Source organism: Pyxicephalus adspersus, chromosome 5 (assembly GCF_032062135.1).
Source record: "Pyxicephalus adspersus chromosome 5, UCB_Pads_2.0, whole genome shotgun sequence".
In the NCBI taxonomy this organism is placed as follows: Eukaryota; Metazoa; Chordata; class Amphibia; order Anura; family Pyxicephalidae; genus Pyxicephalus; species Pyxicephalus adspersus.
The window spans coordinates 6203138-6221955 of NC_092862.1; the positions used below are offsets into that span (position 1 = coordinate 6203138).

Genomic DNA, 18818 nt, shown 5'->3' on the forward strand with positions numbered 1-18818 from the left:
GCATTGTTCCCAGACCCTTTTAGCCGGGCGCACCACCCAGCACTTTACATTAGCCACCCTGTAGTTTTTGAGTGGTTACTGAAAAGTTGGGTCACAATACAGGGGCCACTTCCCACCCAGCTTGTATAAACAAGATCAACAGGTAATAAAACCTTGTTCAGCAAATCAAACCACATATGTAACTTTTTGCTGCTTTTGACATCATTGAAAACATCTATTTATCAATCTAAAGCTCCATACAGATACTAGACTTTTGTTGCTTTAGATAAAAATCTAGCGCCATTGTAGAACAGTGTTGTTCCTTTAGTGATCCGCTGTGGGAAAAAACAAAAAGTCTACAGGGAAGGATGCAGCCCGTATCAGAAGCCACTCAAAATACCATGAGACTTCAGCCAACACTGTCCAATCAGACAGCAGAAATTCTCTTATAATTTTCTTTATTCAGCTATGCCTTACAAAAAAAGGGGGCTTGGGGATTCCCCCATTATGCACACACACAGTTATGTGGGGCAAATAGATTATTTTGTGAGAAACTCATTGAGAATGGACAATTTATATTTTTAGGTATTGACTCAGGTCTAGCAAATGTAAAGCAGATATGTCTCGTGTCTTAGTCATTGGCGATAACGAGCAAACAATAAGCTATTTTGCCCCGGAAGACAGTGACACCGCAGCAAAGAGCAGCAATAAACCAAAGCAATGAAACCATAATAGAGACGCCGGCTCTGTGAGTATATTTGTTCACATCTTCCTATTTTAAATCCCGTGCACCGGCAGTTTTACGACGGAGATGAAAAGCTAAATACATCCACAGCTCTGCAGTTATAGCAGCATAAAAAAGTAACATTTATGTCTCAGCAGGGGCGTAACTACAATTCATAGGCCCCTTTAGCAAAATTTTGATGGGGCCCAGCCAGTTGCTGCTGTGACATTTTACAAGTCAATTGAGACAATATGGTAATTGATTCTAATGTAAAGTATATCTTAATCAGGGACAGGTAATGGCAGAGATGTTTACTTAATCAATGCACTATGAGAAATCAGAATTGGGGAGAGAAGTTAGCAGAGAAAAACTGCAGTGCAGGAAATTCACACATTTTATCTAAAAACTCATGGAGCAGCTGGTGGGTGGCCACCCCATCCCAGACCCAATCCGCAAATGCTTGCCTAGCCGTAGCTTGTATAGGGGTAAATAAGCACTTGCCAGTAGGGTAAGCAATAGTTAGGGATCTGATTGACCTCACATAGCCGCTCCATGTGAATTCAAGTGAATTTTTTAGCTAGCAAGTCCCAACCATTGGGGTTTTGTAATCAGAAATACAAAATATACATTTTTTCATTATTATTATTTTACACTTTGCACAATCATTCTATAATTTTAACTCAATTCAATGGAAGTTTGTCACTAGCAAGAGCTTAATCCAAAAGCCTGTTCCTGTGCAGATGATGTTAGCTCCTCTGGCATGGAGACATCAAAAAATCTCTCTAGTGGGACCTTCTCACCCCATAGTAGCGGTGTACATGGACGGCTATGATTACACTACTGTGTCTCAGACCAATCAGAATATTGAGCATGTCTACAGGAACTGCATAGCTAAAGGTACCTAAACCCAGTGGTAGAATGTTCTTTAAAGGGCAGCCTACCAATGTTGCTATTTCCAGCACCATATTCCTCTCTGCCAATTAAAGCCTATAGGGTATAAAGTGCCCACAGTGAATTAAGTAAAAGATATCCATGCCAGCTGCTGAAATTTAAACTGGTAGATCTAAGAAGATCGGAGTTATTTGTAATGTACATTGGTATACATTGTACAAACATTGTATATTATCTACATTTCCTCAGTCTAGAGATTTGTAAAGCTTGGTGTTTTTCTTTAAAACTCCTTTAAAGGAAACTGTACAGAGAAAGGCAACAGGTTCTCTTTCATGCCCCTCTCTCCAATTGCTTACCTTCCTTCACTTGCTTCCTGCTTCATTCAGACTCTAAAAAAAAGAAAGAAATACCTTATAATAGTATCTTGAAGTATGGAGGAGCATGTGACTTTTCCTAATGGGTTAGTGATGACATCATCACACTGATCCATCAATGACATCATCACATTGAGCCCTCAATGACATCATCAAACTGAAACTTTGATGATCTTGTCGCATGATCTCTCAGTGACATCACACTGAGCCTTCAATGACATTATTTTACCAAGCCACCAATGGCATTATGACACCAAGTCACCAATGAAATCATTACACAGATCCCTCAATGACCTCTTTACACCAAGCCCGCCATGACATCATCATAAAAGCTTTCAAAAACATCATCACACCGAGCCCCCAAGTACATCATAGCACTAAGCGGTTACTAACATTACACTGAGCCGCCAATAGCATCATCACACCAAGACCTCCATGTCATCGTAACAAAAGCCCTCAATGACATTATCTCACGGAGCCCTCAATAGCATTATCACAGTGAGACTTCAATGATATTGCCACATGAGCTCCAATTGACATCATCACACTGAGCCCTGAATGACATTGTCACATGAGCCCTCAATCGCATCATCATGTTGAACAATCGATGACATCACTACCTTTACCTTCATTGACATTATTATATTGAGCCGTCAATGGCATAATTACACCAAGCCCTCCATGACATTATCAGATGAAGAACATTATCACACTGAGACTTAAATGTTATTGTCACATGAGCTCCCATTGACATCATCACACTGAGCCCTCAATGATGTGTGGAATAATCACAGCTAGCCCTCCATGACATTATCAGGTAAGCCTTGAAGAACACTTTCCCAGTGAGCCTCCAATGACATCTCCACCCTTCCAGGGCATATCAAAGCAAACTGTCCTGCATATCATTCATTCATTCATTCATTACCTCTGGAGACCTAAAGCCTTATAAACTGTATCTATTAACTTTGATATTTTTTTTTATTATTGAGATATTCACGTAGGTTACACAATATTAGCAAGAGCTTTCAATATATCAGAGTTCATGCCTTCTTTTTGCATTGCAGACACACAATTTGAAATTTTCAGCAACTTTTCTGCAGAACCTTTTTTTTTCCATGAATGCTCCGGCAGATGAATTAACGAGGTATAAACACCTTGCACATCACCCTCTGCCGCAGCCAGAAAGTTTAAGGTCCACTTAGGCAATTTTCCTGCTTAGCATAGGAGCAAAGTTTTTTTTTACAGCGCCCATCAAAGCAGCGAAAGGTCCAGCTGCAGGTTTATACCAAGCTTCTCATTATACAGTCGTCTCCATTTCCTGAATCTCTTAAAAGTGATCTTTTTATATTCACGTTTAGTTTGGATTCATAGTTAACCCGCTGATGGGAGGAACGATGTGCGAAAATGTTTCAATATGGAATGCAACTGAAAACCATCTTCATATATAAAAGAGCTGAAGGGCTTCTACATAATGGGATCAAAACGCGTAAAATACACAAGTATGGGACGAGGCAGAAGTGTCCAACTGGCGGAATCCAACCATGCGGGGTAAAGGAACAGGTTCACTTCAATGGCGGCCTTGCAAGATACTTGATGCAGGCTTGTCCTCTTTCAATGCCAAATCCAGCACTTCTGAGAAATCATATAATTCCTGCTCAGTGTGAGATCAGAAAGCTGCAGATAGTGCAGTCACCACTCACAATTGATTAGCTCATTGCAGATACAGCATCCCAGGGCCCCACATGCAGCCTCCGATCGTGGAGCCCCGTCGTTATCCCCTGCTCAGGGTACAGATGTGATTGCATTGTGGGATCTGCGTCTTGACCCCTGAACACGAGCAGAGATGAGAAATGATAAAAAGGCAATTAAATAGCAATGTACAGTCTTCGGCTGCAATAAAAAAGGATTTCCTTTCTTTGGTTTCTTGGTCAACTTGGTCAACTTGACTTTTGGTCAAAAATGGCAAATTCCTCTGAGTGTTCTCCAGCTAGCTGATCAAATTTTTACTTTAACCCTTCAGGGTGCTGCAGGTCTGTTAAAGTATTGGTGGCTGCCGATGTCGTCCATAATGGTTTGCCAATGTGCAGGTTTGTTGTGGTTTTGGATCCCATTTATGAAAGTAACTTTTTGTTCACTATTTTTTTATATAAGATTTATAGAATGATGATAACATTTTGGATGGTGGAGATCAAAGCACACTGAAGTGGTATAAGCAGCACCATTTACTTAAATAGAGAAACTGACTGCCATATTTTGAAGCGGCGTATGCAGCTCATTTTTTTCAATTCATCTAATCTCCATTGTAGCATCCGAAACAAAGCCCACTGATCCCCATTGTGGCATCTGAAACAAACCCCACTGATCTCTATTGTGGTATCTGAAACAAACCCAGCTGATCTCTATTGTGGTATCTGAAACAAACCCAGCTGATCTCTATTGTGGCATCTGAAACAAACCCAGCTGATCTCTATTGTGGCATCTGACACAAACCCCACTGATCTCCATTGTGGCCTGTGTATTCTCCCAGTCTAAAATGCTTTAATCTGGGAGGAAAAGGCTGTAGGCAGGTGGCAGCCTCGGTATTGTGACCCAACTTTTCCGTAACTAGCTAAAAACAGCGGCGTGGTTACTGAAAAGTGTCGGGTGGTGCGCCCAGCCTAAAGGGGTTGGGGGGAACATTGGATCTGATAAGTATGTTCTGATTGACTTGTTATAAATTTGGGGTAATTGCCAAACTATCAATAGTAGTGATCACCAGTTCATGATAGAAATGGTAACCATTCATAAGAGTGATGATCATGTCAGCTGATCTCTCCTTTGTGAATGGATTATTGTCTTTGTTTTTCAAAAATAACTGTTTGCGCTCATTCTAGTCGCTATCTTAAAAAAATATGAGAACCAATCCCAATTATAATAGAAGATCAGTTCTATTGAAAGCCCCCAAATCCCCAAAGGAAATTGCCTGCTTCATCCCTGGCTCCAGCTGCTTCCAGGAGGCATAAGGGGCATGCCTGTGCCTCACTACTGCCCCTGGCACTCCAAATATCACCACAATACCCCCTGCCATTGGCTGAAATGAGTTCTCTTGGAATTTTGAGCACCCAGCTATCCCTCTGCAGTGGTCTGAGTTTTGGGGCCTTTCAATTGGCCATTCTTCTGAACGCACTTTATTCACAAATCCTGGTTATTTACTAAAGTCATACTGTCAGTGTATTGCACTTTCTTCCTTGGCTGCCCATCTTTTTGACCTTCCGTACATTTCAGTGCTGCAACCTCCTTTAGTCTGTTCCGCATTCAACTTTTCTGGGAGTGTCAGATGTGTGTGTTACATTGCTGAGCCTTCTGAATGCAGTGCCATTGGGAATGCAGGATACAGCCATGGTTTGGGGAGAGGGACACAGATATCTGACACCCCTAAAAAAGTATCAATGAGGGACTGACCGGTACAGCCAAGGTGCCATCAGACACGGGCCATCAGATTGGTCAAAATAAATCTGGAAACTTTTTCTTTAAAGTGAACCTGCCTTTACCCATCCTAAACTGTGTGTGTGACCAAACTGTGCAGCTTAACTGCAGTGAAGAAAAGTGAGGTCAGCCGTAATCCTGGCTCCAAAGACTGGCAGCCAATAGAATTCCTCCATATTCATTATCTGTGAACCTCCAATGAGAGTCATGCCGGCTTTATTTCTTCTTTTTAAAAAATACTGTCTGATTGGCTCTAATTTCTGAGTTACCGGCCCAGGAAAAGCAATCAGCAGCCATATTTTCCTCTTACACATACGGGCTCTGCTTTCTGCTTCTTTATGCTACATTCACAATATGGCACCTTGCCAGCCACTTTTACACCACAGCATTTCTTAAGGAACCATTGTTTGAATATTTCTCAGGTGGTGTCAGTAATAGGTACTGGTACCACTCACTGCTGCCCACATTTATTCTTTATTCAGCTGCCTAAATTTAGGGTCTCCCTAGAGGCAGCAGTATCCTGGCATGAAGAAGCCATAAACATGCCACAACTTCACCGCCAGTGTTAACCTATCCTAAAGCTAACCAAGCTTATGTCAGCAGTCCAAGCTATACACAGGTGACCACTAGAGGGAACACTTACAGCTCTGCACATGAATTATAATCCTTCAAATATGGAACATAATTTGTACCTTTATGAGAAAGCCAAGCCCTAAAAGCCAACAACAACAATTGAAAGTTGATTGAAAATAAAGTATTTCTTCCCCTTTAAACCTAAGTGTTTGCAGCTGTTTGCTGCACTTTGGCCTTCCTTGCACAGCCCTGGTAATGTTTTCTCTTTTATTGAGCGGCACTTAGCACAGGAAGGTTATGGGCTTAGCAGAGGTGCTGAATTGGAGGCAGCAGACACAAAGCATTCTAAGAAATAGGTCTAATGTGCAGAACAAATGTACCCGTTCTATCATCTGCTATGTATTAGGGCCGCTGACTGACAGCTCAATGCAGCACCTGCTCTTCTTTATTCTCCAGCTGAGGATCTGATCACTACTTCGGCCCGGGCTGATTATATTTTTTCCCCAGCATTCATTGCTCGAATTTGGACATGCAAATATCTTCTAATGATTTTGACTATTGTCCATCATTTTCAGTGTTGTATTTAAGGGTCTTTATATAGTTTGATATGTTTCCTGAGGTCTTGGTTATTGTTACGCTCAAGGCTTTATATTTTTATATTCAGCAGACCGAGCAATTTGCCTTCCTGATTGGTCATTTTTCTATTGTGTGAATAGACTGGTGTAATTTGATATCATGTGATGCATGGGATCTATCATGAGTGGTGGCAGCTCATTGCATTTGAATGCGCAGCCTGTCTGCAAAATATAACTTTTTATTGGGCTCCATATCTGAAGTTTTCTATATTTTTCCAGGCAAAGTACTAAATTCACCCTTGAAATACACATTCATGGATGGTTTATCTGCTGAAAGATTTATATTCTTGTTCAGGCATTCTTGCTACCCAGAAGCCCCCCCTGTTAGAGCACATAACCAGATACCAGGTGCTTGGTCAAAGACCCACCCCTCGCTTATGATTGGACAATCAAGGAGCATCATCATGCTGATAAAGTCATCTCTCTGCTCACTTATCTGTCAGAACTGTATCATGTAAAGTGTGACTTGTCCCTCACCCATGTCAGTCCTGCTGTTCAGGAAGCTATTATAAAAAAATGATTGACATACTAGCTATATTTTTTTTGTTATGTTTATATTTTACTATTGTGTGTTTGGAGTGTGACAATCCTCACTAATGTTTCCCTTCCCATACTTTTTTCTCTCCTTAAAGTGACAGTGTTCTGGTCTGGTTTGGTTGGTCCTTATCTGCGGACTAATGTAGGAAAACATTGTCAACTTGTTAAACATTAGCGGGGCCCCATAGATCCCCGGTGTCCATCTGCCGGCCTGGAGACATGGAGTCACTTCTGCCTGACTGATCGGCAGCATATGTTTTCAGCCCACTGACGCTTTAACTCCATCCCTTCCAGGATCAGAGGAAGAACAAGGTTTTATTGTTTGGTGTCACCGAGAACTCGCAGTGGTGGGTTTATTAGATATCGGGACACAATGCAATCCACCGAAGCATTTTAATGATAATACAAATTACCTCCTGAGTGCGGAAGCATTTAAAGTGATGGACGGCGTTCCTGCAGCTCTGGAAGCTTTCACCGTCTGTATATTATGCGAATTTCATCAATATAACAAATAACAAATTGATTCTTTCCGATTGATTACAAATATTTGAGATCCATCCTCTCGTTCGATAATTGATTTGTATTACGATCCTGTTCACCATTGTATCTGATTGGAATTGAAAAAAATTAGTCTATGATGTGTGTTCAATTGGAAATAATTTTTCAGTTTATTAATCGTATGATGATTGATCAAATATTCATCCTGATACAAAAAGTGGTTTTGAATTCAATACAATGATTAGCCTATGAACAATATCCTGAATATTAGGGGAAGGGTAAAACTTCTATCAGGTCTTTTTGATATCTCAAGAAGATATCTTTCCAATGTGAAGACTTGCCCCTCTCAGGTGGTTTTCACAGGAACAAGTGTCCTCATTGGACGATTTTCCCCCTTTTCCTGACTAGTGGGCGGGGCTCAGTCAAAAGTCTAACCCAAATAAATCCGGTTCAACAAAATATATAATACATTTTATATAACGTTATGAATATTGTTTTAGTTATAGTTAGTGACTGGTAGGCTGGGTTAGCCCTCGCTTCATATACAGTATGCCACCGGTGTTGGGATCTCTCTGCCATAGGTCCTTATATTATTCCTGTCCTCTTGGAAGTTTTGGGGTGTTCCCACCACCTGTGGGTGTTCTGGGTCCTCCAGTTACATTATTTATGATCGACATGGATAAAAAGTAAAAAAAAATATGGCCACAACAGGTAGGTAGATATGTGCAGGGATGGTAGGAGCCCCTCAAATTGAGCACAGCAGGTGTACAGACCTGGAAACTCAATGTATGGATGGTAGGATCCATTCATAATGAGCCTATCAGGTGTGCAGACCTAGAAACACAACAGAGAGATAGTGGGGGCCCCTGTAATGAGTCCTCCTGTCCTCTCTAACATCTACCAATTATTAGATTTGGGTGGACTGAGATTACTAGGTTTGTATGAACATTTGTGGGCTCCCACATGATGTGCCCAACAGGCTTTGGAAAATGCCACTTGGCTGGGCTACGGTTTTTATGCTCACTTTTGTTTTGGAAGCCAGCTGACCTCCATGGCACTACTCCATCCCCCCTCCAAAGGAAAATGGGGGCATCAATGGAAACTAATCTCAGGGGAACACACTGAACATTCTCCTGGAAAAATAACACCTAACATCTTCTGGTGCCTTTTTCTTGAATGTAAAAAAAAAAAAAAAAACATGGAGGTTATATATATATACATATATTTCCAGAAGAAGCCAACAATGATCCGATGTGCAGAACTGACTTGAGCCCCCTGTGGGTTAACCTTGTGTCTCAGGAGCTTTCAGGGCCCTTGGACCAGCCCACACATTGCACCTTCCTATGTCCATCCCAGGTCACATATGTGAGGAATCACTTAAGTCACCCTAATTTCTAGACCTTAGCTACCCCACCCATAGTTTTTGAGGTAGCTGTTTCAATCTCCCCGTGTCTCCTCCAGCCTCCCCCAGGCCTCCATCTCATCAGACCAGCCTGTGTAATATTGGATCCTGTATTCCAGTTCAAACAAACACTCGTAGCTCTGGTCCTCCAGATGGCCCAGGCCGCTCCGTAGCACTTTGTGCATCGAAGGCTGGTGACATCACACCGGTAATGGAGGCGCCTGGTCTGTGTTTGCTGCCGTGTAAATGGCTAATAATGACATTATGACTCCTCTGTTTCCATGTGTGGCGGTGGCCGTGTAAGTGCTCTGTAATGGAGGACGCATGGAAAAACTGTCCCCTTTTATGTCACACCGCACTGCTCTGAATTACGGGCTCTGTTTCCATCCTAATTCGGTTTGGTATAATCAGAGGAGGCCACTAAAGGGTTAAGCAATTAAAGTGGAACAGGCTCTTGTAAAAGGGCCATCTCTGGGTCTTTATCTTAAAAAAACCTTTTATTGGAAAATGGGCTATGGAACAGAACCCCTGCTGCACCACCGCTATTAATCCATCTAAGACCCAATTGGTCCAGTGCAGCCTTTTTCTTTCCATTTGACTATTTTGTTTATTCACGCCCATAATCTCATATTTATTAACCCCTTTCTATAATAATGACGGGCATATAAAAAATATAGGGTTGGTGTTGACTATGTTAGGGGTGAAGTTATTACTAGCTGAGTTGCCGTTTAACTCCATAATTTATTTCTGTCACTCATCGCTGTAATATATTCCAGCCTGAGACGGATGAATCTGTTCCCTTTCATACTCATTCCAGGCCCCGCCATCCTCATAAAGTTTTGAAGGTCCCATTAAAAATGAAAGCAGGGTAATTTAGAAATTAAAGACGCTGAATTGTTCCCTTAAGTTTTCCACAGATCTCATAATGATTTCTTTAAGGTGACAACCAGCGGCCCCATTAATCATTTTTTGGATGAGGAGATGGATGTTGGATCTCCGCAGAAACTTTGTACAGAGCAATTAATATCGTCCGCTTTGATATTTTCCAGTTACGGAAATTAAATTTCCTTTTTTTTTAAGTGGATGAACAAAAGTCTGTGTGATTGTTAATGCAAGGATAATAAAGATTGGAAAAAAAATACAAATGTTATAGTGGGGCTTTAAAGAGACCGTAACCATCATAGGTATCAGTGGTGTAGGAACCCAGAGGAAGGAACTGCAGCATTTAGCAGGAACACTTCTGGGAGCGTGTCGGAGGAAGAGGATTCTCTGGGCACCAAAGCTTTGGGCTGCACTGGGGAAGCTTCCTGAATACTTTCTCATTCTCTTTAAGACTGAGGAAGCCCCTTCAAGTTGCATTAATATCTGTAACCATCTTGGGATTTACTCACTTCCTCATGGACCCCTAGGACAGGAAACAAAGGGATATCTAACACGCAAGTTCAAAGCTGCATTTTAAGGCAACCAAGACACAACTGCAACTTTTGCTAGATTGCATCAGCAGGTCACTGATTGGTTAAGCCTGTTATCCCTCCCCTAAGGAACACTTCACAGATGTGGCCTGTTACCAGGTTGTGGCATCAATTAGATAAGGGTTCATTACCAGTGCCCACTTTATACACATTAGTTGCTTTCATATTCTGTACAAGTACTAAAAACTCTTTAAAACAAGCCCTCAAACACCTCTGTAGCTGCTGGCGTTGTGGAGAAATTAATCTTCAAAAGACACAACCACTGAAACCTGGGTTCAGAGTCCTTGTTAAGAATTTTGAGATTGAATGAGTTCACATTACAAGCACTCAGAGAGGTCAGTGAAGGCTTATTTTAAAGCTATTTATCAGCTTGATAAGACTGGATCCTTTAATATAGTCTGGCGACAGGTGCTCTTTAGGTAGAGATTTTTCTACTGACATAAATGCTGCATTCCTCGGATATGCGCTCTTAGTTACATATACCATCTGCGATTCTTACACCACTGACCCTCCTACTTCTCAGCGCTGGAAGCCTCCTATTCACCGCAGCAGATGTAACGATGACCTAATATTGTAACATATTCAAATGTATGCAAATCCCGCAGAACATCGTCGCCAGGCGCACCACTTGCGTCATTGGCAGATTCTTGTAAAACCGTCGGTGGATTTTAGATAGAAATATTTTTTTTTCCTTTTGTAGATTTTGTGTGAATCCTGGAAATTTGTAAATCGTAATGAAAAGCTGTGAGAATCTAACAATAGCTGAGGAGTTAAAAATTCCTCTCCTCGCATTGAACTGCGTCACAGGAGAACCGGGGCTTTAGGCTAGCCGATGAGAGTGAGAGTTCTCTCTGTGATTCTGTATTCGAAGTGACACTTTGTATAATGTTTGGTGGTTATTTTATATTCGTCGGTGCGCGTATGCTGCTAAAGGGGCTCTCTGTGTTTCCTGAATGTAGATGCGTCAGTTCCTTCTTAAAGGGGACCTGTCTGTGCTTTACTAATGAAGACATTAATGACATGTTACATAAGCCTAGACCAGTGTTTCTCATCCAGGGTTCCTCCTGTGATTGCTAGGGGTTTCTTGAGTATTAGGCAATTTGTAACTCTAAGGTCAGTTTAACTGATACCAATGATCTTTTTGGTTATCTGTAAGGGTGACATTCTTCCCAATGGCCAGCAAGCTGAGATCTGTGGATATAATACCTAAAGAAAGTGTTCCTTGAAAATGTGAGCGTTATTTCAAAGGTTTCCCAAAGGTTTCCCCAAGGTTGAGAAACACCAGCCAAGACTGTGATACTGCTGAATGCTGATTGAACAGTTCTAGCTCTGACTCCGCTGGGGTGTGTCAGACTTCAGCTACGGGCAGCATGCTGTGAGAATGCATGTGCATGTAAAAACTTATAAACATATAAAATCTGGGAGACTTTCCAAATCTGGAATGAACTGAATTGTAAGGGAATTGGGATTGGGTGGGAAGGAGCTGTAAGCTTACTGGTTACTGAAAAGTTCTGGCGGTGTACTCAGCTAAAAGGGTCTGGGGAGAACACTGTAACCACTACCATCAGAAAAAAGCGATGGGTAGCCCACATTTTATGGTTGTCATTGGATTGGTGGGTAAGAGAACCTGTTTTGGAGACAGCTAAGAAGACATTTTACCCTAACAATATCCCGTGGTGTCTTCAGGACAGGCAATGATGGCAAATTTTCCCACCCATACAGAAAAGGGTTTAATGTTCAATTGATTGACCCTTCTGTTTAAATTATTTAACTACGCTGCAAATACTTGAAAACAAATGGTGTGCTGCAAAATCTTACAAGAACACAGCCACAAATTAGAAAAGTCCGTCCCCTGCCCACACCTTCCTTTTTGTGTGGAAGCAGAAGTCTCTTTGCAGAGGCCTGATGCCCCTACTGTATCAGAACCAAAGCTCTCCAATCAGAAGGGAGTGTGAGCTTTCCTATTATCACTGGTATAGGTCTGATTCTGCTGAGGGCGTGTCTTTCTTTTCAGAAAGACCAATCTTTCCTCAAAAAAAATGCAAGGGTCAATCTTCATAGCATGCTGGCAGGGGGCAGACTTTTCTACTCTGGCTGTGGTTGGCTTAGAATGAAGGCCCGCAGCAGCTACCCCAACTTCCTTGTCTTTCCTCTTCCTAGATAAAACAACTTCCTTATCAGTGCAGCTCTGTATCAATGCTTTGCTACTTTGATGGAGAAACTTTCAGGTTTTATGAAATGCGTTTTGCATTTCTGACTGTTTGGAAGTCGATTTCATTTCATCATCAGACCATTTATCTCGACTTAATTACCTACGATTGTACTTCACACGAGTGTTTACAGCAAACGCTCATCGGGAAAATCAGAGGAGAGCCAAGGCTGTGATGTTGCTACAGGACAACATAAAGACGCCATCTCTGAATGAATATCATTTAGATCAGAGAGATTTTTTTGGCAAGGCGCAAAACATTAATTCGCCGCCGGTCAGTTTGATATAATGATAATGATTGGAGAGACAGAAATATGGGCCTGGGAAATGCTCATTTAGATTTTTTATGTTGTTCTGGCTGGTCATGTGACATCTTGGGTCCTTCCTCTTCTCCGCCAGTGGCTGCATCACATAGAGTGCAACCAATGACAAATATTAGTCATGCAGCGATGTTTGCTCAGGGGCAGTCCATAACAATTTTTGATGTGTATGGCATGTATTCAGTTCAGCTTTACCAACAGGTAGGGTGAGGTGGGCCAGCACACAAGATAGATTTATGGATGTCAGGCACAGAGCCATTCGCTGGCTCCGGCCGTGCCATGAATGGGCCTGAATGTGCAATGCTGATATTTGCCTAGCGTGTGTATATCACCAGAAGGCCATGTCTGTGATTAGAAGCAGATGATTTACATATTGCCCCCGGAGAGCTGTTCTAAGATCTCTGTAAGTAATAATTATTTGGAGAGGATGTCTGAGTTTGTGAAAGAACAGGAATTTGTCTCTGGTTATCACCAGATGGATCCATCACGATTGAGTGAGGAAAAACTAATGATGCTTTGTTGAGACCTCTGCTTCCTTATTATTAATGTAATCTCAGCAATTATAGATTACAGCCTCACTGCAGGAAATGATCCCGCTGGAACATGGCCGGCTGGAATTTTAGCCTCTGTTACATATTTCTTTGAAGCGTGGCAGATTGAGCAAGGGTTATATAGGGGTGACTACAAGACCCTCGCTATGGGGGCCAGAAACTTTTTTTGGTTAGAACCTGTTGGTTGTTTTTGCTGACCCCACAGAGGAGATTTTTCATCATCAATAAAACTTGCGAGGGGTTCTGACCTTTCCCTACTGGGAGATTTCCGCTTATTTCCTGTAGTGTGTCCAGGACAGGAAGTAGGGGCCTGTACCTGGTATGGCTTTTTTTTTAAAAAATGGATCATGTTGCCCAATGGGAAGGAATGCCGTGAAGAATGACCCAACAATCCAACCCAAGTCACTTACATTGCATTATAGCAATGCTCAACTGGGAATGAACCTTAGAGGCAAATATCAGTCTGTCGCAGCAAGTAAGTGAATTTACCAACCTGTTCAAAAAATTCCTACCCTACGCCACTTTCCTGAAGCCCCCAAAAACTGTTTAAACAAAAGAACCGTATACCTACCTTTTTGTATGCAATATATTGACAGGTCCAATGACATGGTTGATCCCCTTTTTTGAGGCTGGTTGTGGGAGGTTGTTCCTCTTGCCTGAATGGTTCTCACATGCTGTAAGATGATTCCCCCCTAGGGGGCAGGTCCATGACAGGCTAGGTCTCAAGAAGTTGGATGAAGCTGGCTGTCATTCACCCCAGATAAAGATAAGTAGATCTGCTGGGGCAGTACTGGAGAAGTTCTTCTATAGATAATAAAAGGAACTCATTGGCTTTAACTGATGTGTTTTGTAAATTTGCTTTTGGACTGTTGCTGATACATTTCGTACAATTCAGTAAACCCTGGAGATCTTCCTTAATCCGATTTCTATTTAAAGGTTTAGGAAATGTTTGATGTCATAACATTTTTGGCCATAATAATCCAAATGATTCACGTGCTTTCACCCTTGTGTTGCAGATTTGTTGGTGGATGGAAAACCATGTGACTTTGACATTGTTGCAGACTGCAAAGTCGGAGACCCCATACGCCTGGAGGTGAGGCTGACCAATCGCAGTAATTGGGCAGTGGGTCCGTTTGCCCTGACAGTGATCCCGTACCAAGATTACCAGAATGGCGTCCATAACTACGATCTGAAAAACATTGTCACCTTTGTTGGCTCCAACACCTTTTATATAAACTCGGTAAGTTTGCAAACCTCAAGGACTTACCTTACTTATTGAAATTATACCTTACTGACAAACTGATTGTGCACACACACACACACACACACACACACACACACTGCACCTTGTAGATCAATCCTGGGGCAAAAGTGCAATGGTATCACTATTCACTCAAACTGCTACAAACTGCTGCAGCTTTTGTTGAATAATCTTGGTGATTACTTCCTGTTGGTCAATTTCCTGTTGTAGGGTGACCGCACCGGTCCTGTTTCCCAGTTGTGCTCCTGCACCAAAGGCCTTTATCAAATGTGCCCTCACAGATGTTAAAAATTTTAAAAGAAGCTCAGGGTGCACTGTTGTCTTCATGCAGTATCTCTTCTCCACCACAAGATGTCCTCAGTCTTCCAAATAGAATGAGGCCTGAGGACATACTGTGAAGCCTGAAGGACATACTGTAAGTGCAGGATTTCACTGACCTGTCACTGTGACCCGTGCCCTGCACTTACAGTGTAATGGTGTATAAAGCAGTGCTGTTGATGTCATTACTGAGCACCATCAACCCTGGAGAAAAGACACTGACCACCCAGTGGCACCATGTGTTTTGACCCACAAAAGCATATTTTATTGTCTAGAGACCTGCTGGTGCCTGAGTCCAATATTTAGACTTTGGGAGTTGCGGTTCAATGGAGAGTTAGATAGGGCAACCCAAGTCATGTGACACAGTTCTCCTTTATACTCATTACCATTGATAAATCTCCTCTTTCTTTCCAGGTTCAGCCCACAGATTATTCCGTCTGTTTTGGCTCCTTACTCTTCCTCTACACCGGAGACTTTTACCTGGATATAAAGTTTCAAGATGACAACTCTGCCCGCGAACTGCCGCTGTCTTGGTTTTGCCTCCCCAGTGTTCATATACGTGCGGTGAACACCATCAGTGAGGCTCAATTCTGAAGGGTCACCTCGGTTAACTTATTTCATCCACTACACCACTTGTAGTCATTATCCCAATATTTATCAGCTTGTTATTCTATCAGATTTCACTATAGGACAATATTTCTTCCATCAGACCATGGACAACGATCGGATCATCATTTTTATACAGCACACAATTCAATTCTTGTGTCAAAAAAATGGACGAATGGAGATTTGCTGAGGTGAATGCCGGTTGTAGTGTTATGGGGTAATATAGGGCAGAAGTCACCCCAATATTTCCCCAGGAACCAGTTTGCTGCTTGGGGTCCTTTTTCTCAAGAGTCCCTCAACTTGAGATGCTGTAAGCTGACAGAGCTCAGGGGCCACCCGTGGACAGCATGGCTGAAATATTTAACGGTCTGGTCCAGCTGCTAAACTGTCAGGAAAGAACACTCGGCTCTGCCCCAATACTGGCCGGGTGTCTCTATGGGTGAAGATTTAAATGCCTAGGCAGAGATGTTCCTTCCTAGTTGTCACCGGAACAGGTGTCACCATTGGATAAATGAACCCCTTTTCTTGTTCTACTGACAACTATACAACTTTGACTTCCCATCATCTCCTGTCCTGGTGAGAAGAAGGATATAATGTAGCTGTGGGTTGGTGGGAAGGGGTAGGTTCCTGTGAAGGAATGTTCATTTCATGAGCAAAACTTAAAGCTCCAACTGTGAGAATCTTTCACCATCCAACCAACTTCTCAGTCTGATGACTCGGATCAGAGCCAGCCAATCCGTGTCACCGTCTGATGTAATGAGCCCCAATCAGATATCTGTATGAACTGCTCCGTACACGCAGGAGTGGAAGACAATAAACTGATACGGAGAAAACATCGGATCTGATTGTCTTCCTATAATGATGAATGGTTGTCGTAATAGTTGTCTCATGTGTGACCCCCCAACCTGAATATGTTCCAGTGAACCCCAAAATAAAGCAGCATTGTGGCTACTGTCTGTCCAATGTAAATGGTGTTTTGTATACAAATATGGTGCTGAACAGGGATAAAGTTATATAAGGGGGGCTGATAGGAAGGACATTGTTATGGACCATCCCCAACCTAAACATTATGGGCCCATGGGGTCCCTCCCCTTTCTTACACCTCTACCCATATCCATGGGTGATGAAGACATGAAAAAAAACTGTCATAGATTTGGTGTTTGGCAAATTCTGTCATTTCAGAGATATAAAGATGTCTGATGTGGGGTAAAGTACATTGGTCTAAAGATTATCCCCCTGGCATGGCCTACACCATGAATATTATGACCACCACTCCCCAGGCAGCACAATATAATCTTCTCCCACAAACACAAATGCACTACTTGGCCACCATGTAATATGCACCCCGTCCCCAGGCAGTACATTATATTTTCCCTCTCCCCATGTGGCACTCTATATCTCCTCTGTCCTCAACCATCACATTTTATCCCCCTTTCCCCATTATATCCCCCTCTCCCTAAACTGCACATTATATCCCCCTTTCCACAGATGGCACATTACTTTTCCCCTTTCCTTAACCAGTGCCCCCCCTTAGGCAGTACATTATATCCCCCCTTATAGGCAGTACAATCTACCCCTCACCCCTAGAGGCAGTACATTAAATCCCCCCCAACTGTCAGTACATTATATCCCCCCCCAACAGGCAGTACAATCTACCCCTCACCCCTAGAGGCAGTACATTAAATCCCCCCCAACTGTCAGTACATTATACCCCCCCCCAACAGGCAGTATATTATGCCCCTCGTCCCTAGAGGCAGTACATTATTTCCCCTTTTCCCAGACAGCACATTTTAGTCCCCCTCCCCAGGCAGTACATTATATTCCCCTCTCCTTAAGAGGCACCTTATATTCTTCCTTACTCCAGGCATCACCTTATACCTCCCCCCCTTGCCAAGGCAGTGCGTTATATCCCCCACTGCCCAAAGAGTACAATATATCCCTCCCCCATCCATAGCCAGTACTTTATAACCCCCCTAACTAGACACCCCCTTATATCTACCCCCTCTCCCCAGACACCACATTGTACCCCCCTATCCTTGGTGCTGAACAATATAACCCCCAGTCCAGTAAACCTGAAGAAATTGCTGAGGATGCCATAATCCATACAACCTGTATCTTCACTAAGAGAGCAACTGGAGAAGGTGGGTGAGCATTCTGGGAAGACTGAAGACTCCATTGGTAGTGAGGGGGGGGGCAAATATATTGCATTCGCTTATTTATTGGCAGTTTTAGAAAATCCCAGCTGGCTGCAGTTTAACATGGAAAGCAGATTTTTAAATACCATTAAGATGCCAAATAACTTGTGAAGAGATAAAAAAATATATATAATGTCAGCTCTCTTAGCAGCTCCTCCATTATATGAGCACTAAATAAAAGATTTCATGGAGAAAAGAGAACAGATTTTCCGTGAATGCTCATAACTGAGAGATCTGATCTTTAGAGAGACCTGATTTTTCCCTGTTGCAATTTAGTAACACGTACAGGTCTTGTCCATCCTCCCCAGGCTTGTGATTGGACAGTGAATGGGAGGGCAGCAGACTGATGGACTTCTCTCCCTTTCACTCTGCTCTCTCCTCTTATAAGCACAACGGATTGGACCACTGGTAGGCCAATCTCCTTCCCTATAACCGGGGTCCTAGAAGTTGAAAGCACATTGAGGTGTTACCATTGATGCTCCTGAGGATGCTTTGGCTGCCTTGTTTGCTAAGCTGCCATGCTGATTGGATGGTTTCAGTACAGAGACTTTGATCTGGAATATGGTGCCGGCTTTCAACTTCCCCGTGTACCCATTCTAAACTGGACTGCTGAGAAACACCTATTTGGGGACACCTACCCCCCATCTATCAATCGGTGCTTCTACAGCCAATGACCAGTCGACAGCATTGCCAAGTGGTGGCCAGAGATACCTACCCCTCCCTTGTATTTGCCAAATCATTCCTCGAGAAGGTGAGACATTGGTGAGACAAAAGCAGGCAATGGGTCTTGCCATGGGGAAGGTTCATG

The 18818-nt window shown here is 42.6% G+C and overlaps 1 protein-coding gene across 1 annotated transcript in view; it reads left to right on the top strand.

The window, feature by feature from the left end:
- The window catches only part of TRAPPC9 (trafficking protein particle complex subunit 9), a 329400-nt gene extending 312629 nt beyond the window's left edge, over window positions 1–16771 (top strand). Inside the window, exons 22-23 of the mRNA XM_072410619.1 lie at window positions 14647–14870; window positions 15624–16771. Of these exons, the coding sequence (XP_072266720.1) occupies window positions 14647–14870; window positions 15624–15803 (404 nt within the window). The 3' untranslated portion in view covers window positions 15804–16771. The remainder of the gene's footprint in view (window positions 1–14646; window positions 14871–15623) is intronic.
- The last annotated feature ends 2047 nt before the right edge of the window (window positions 16772–18818 follow it).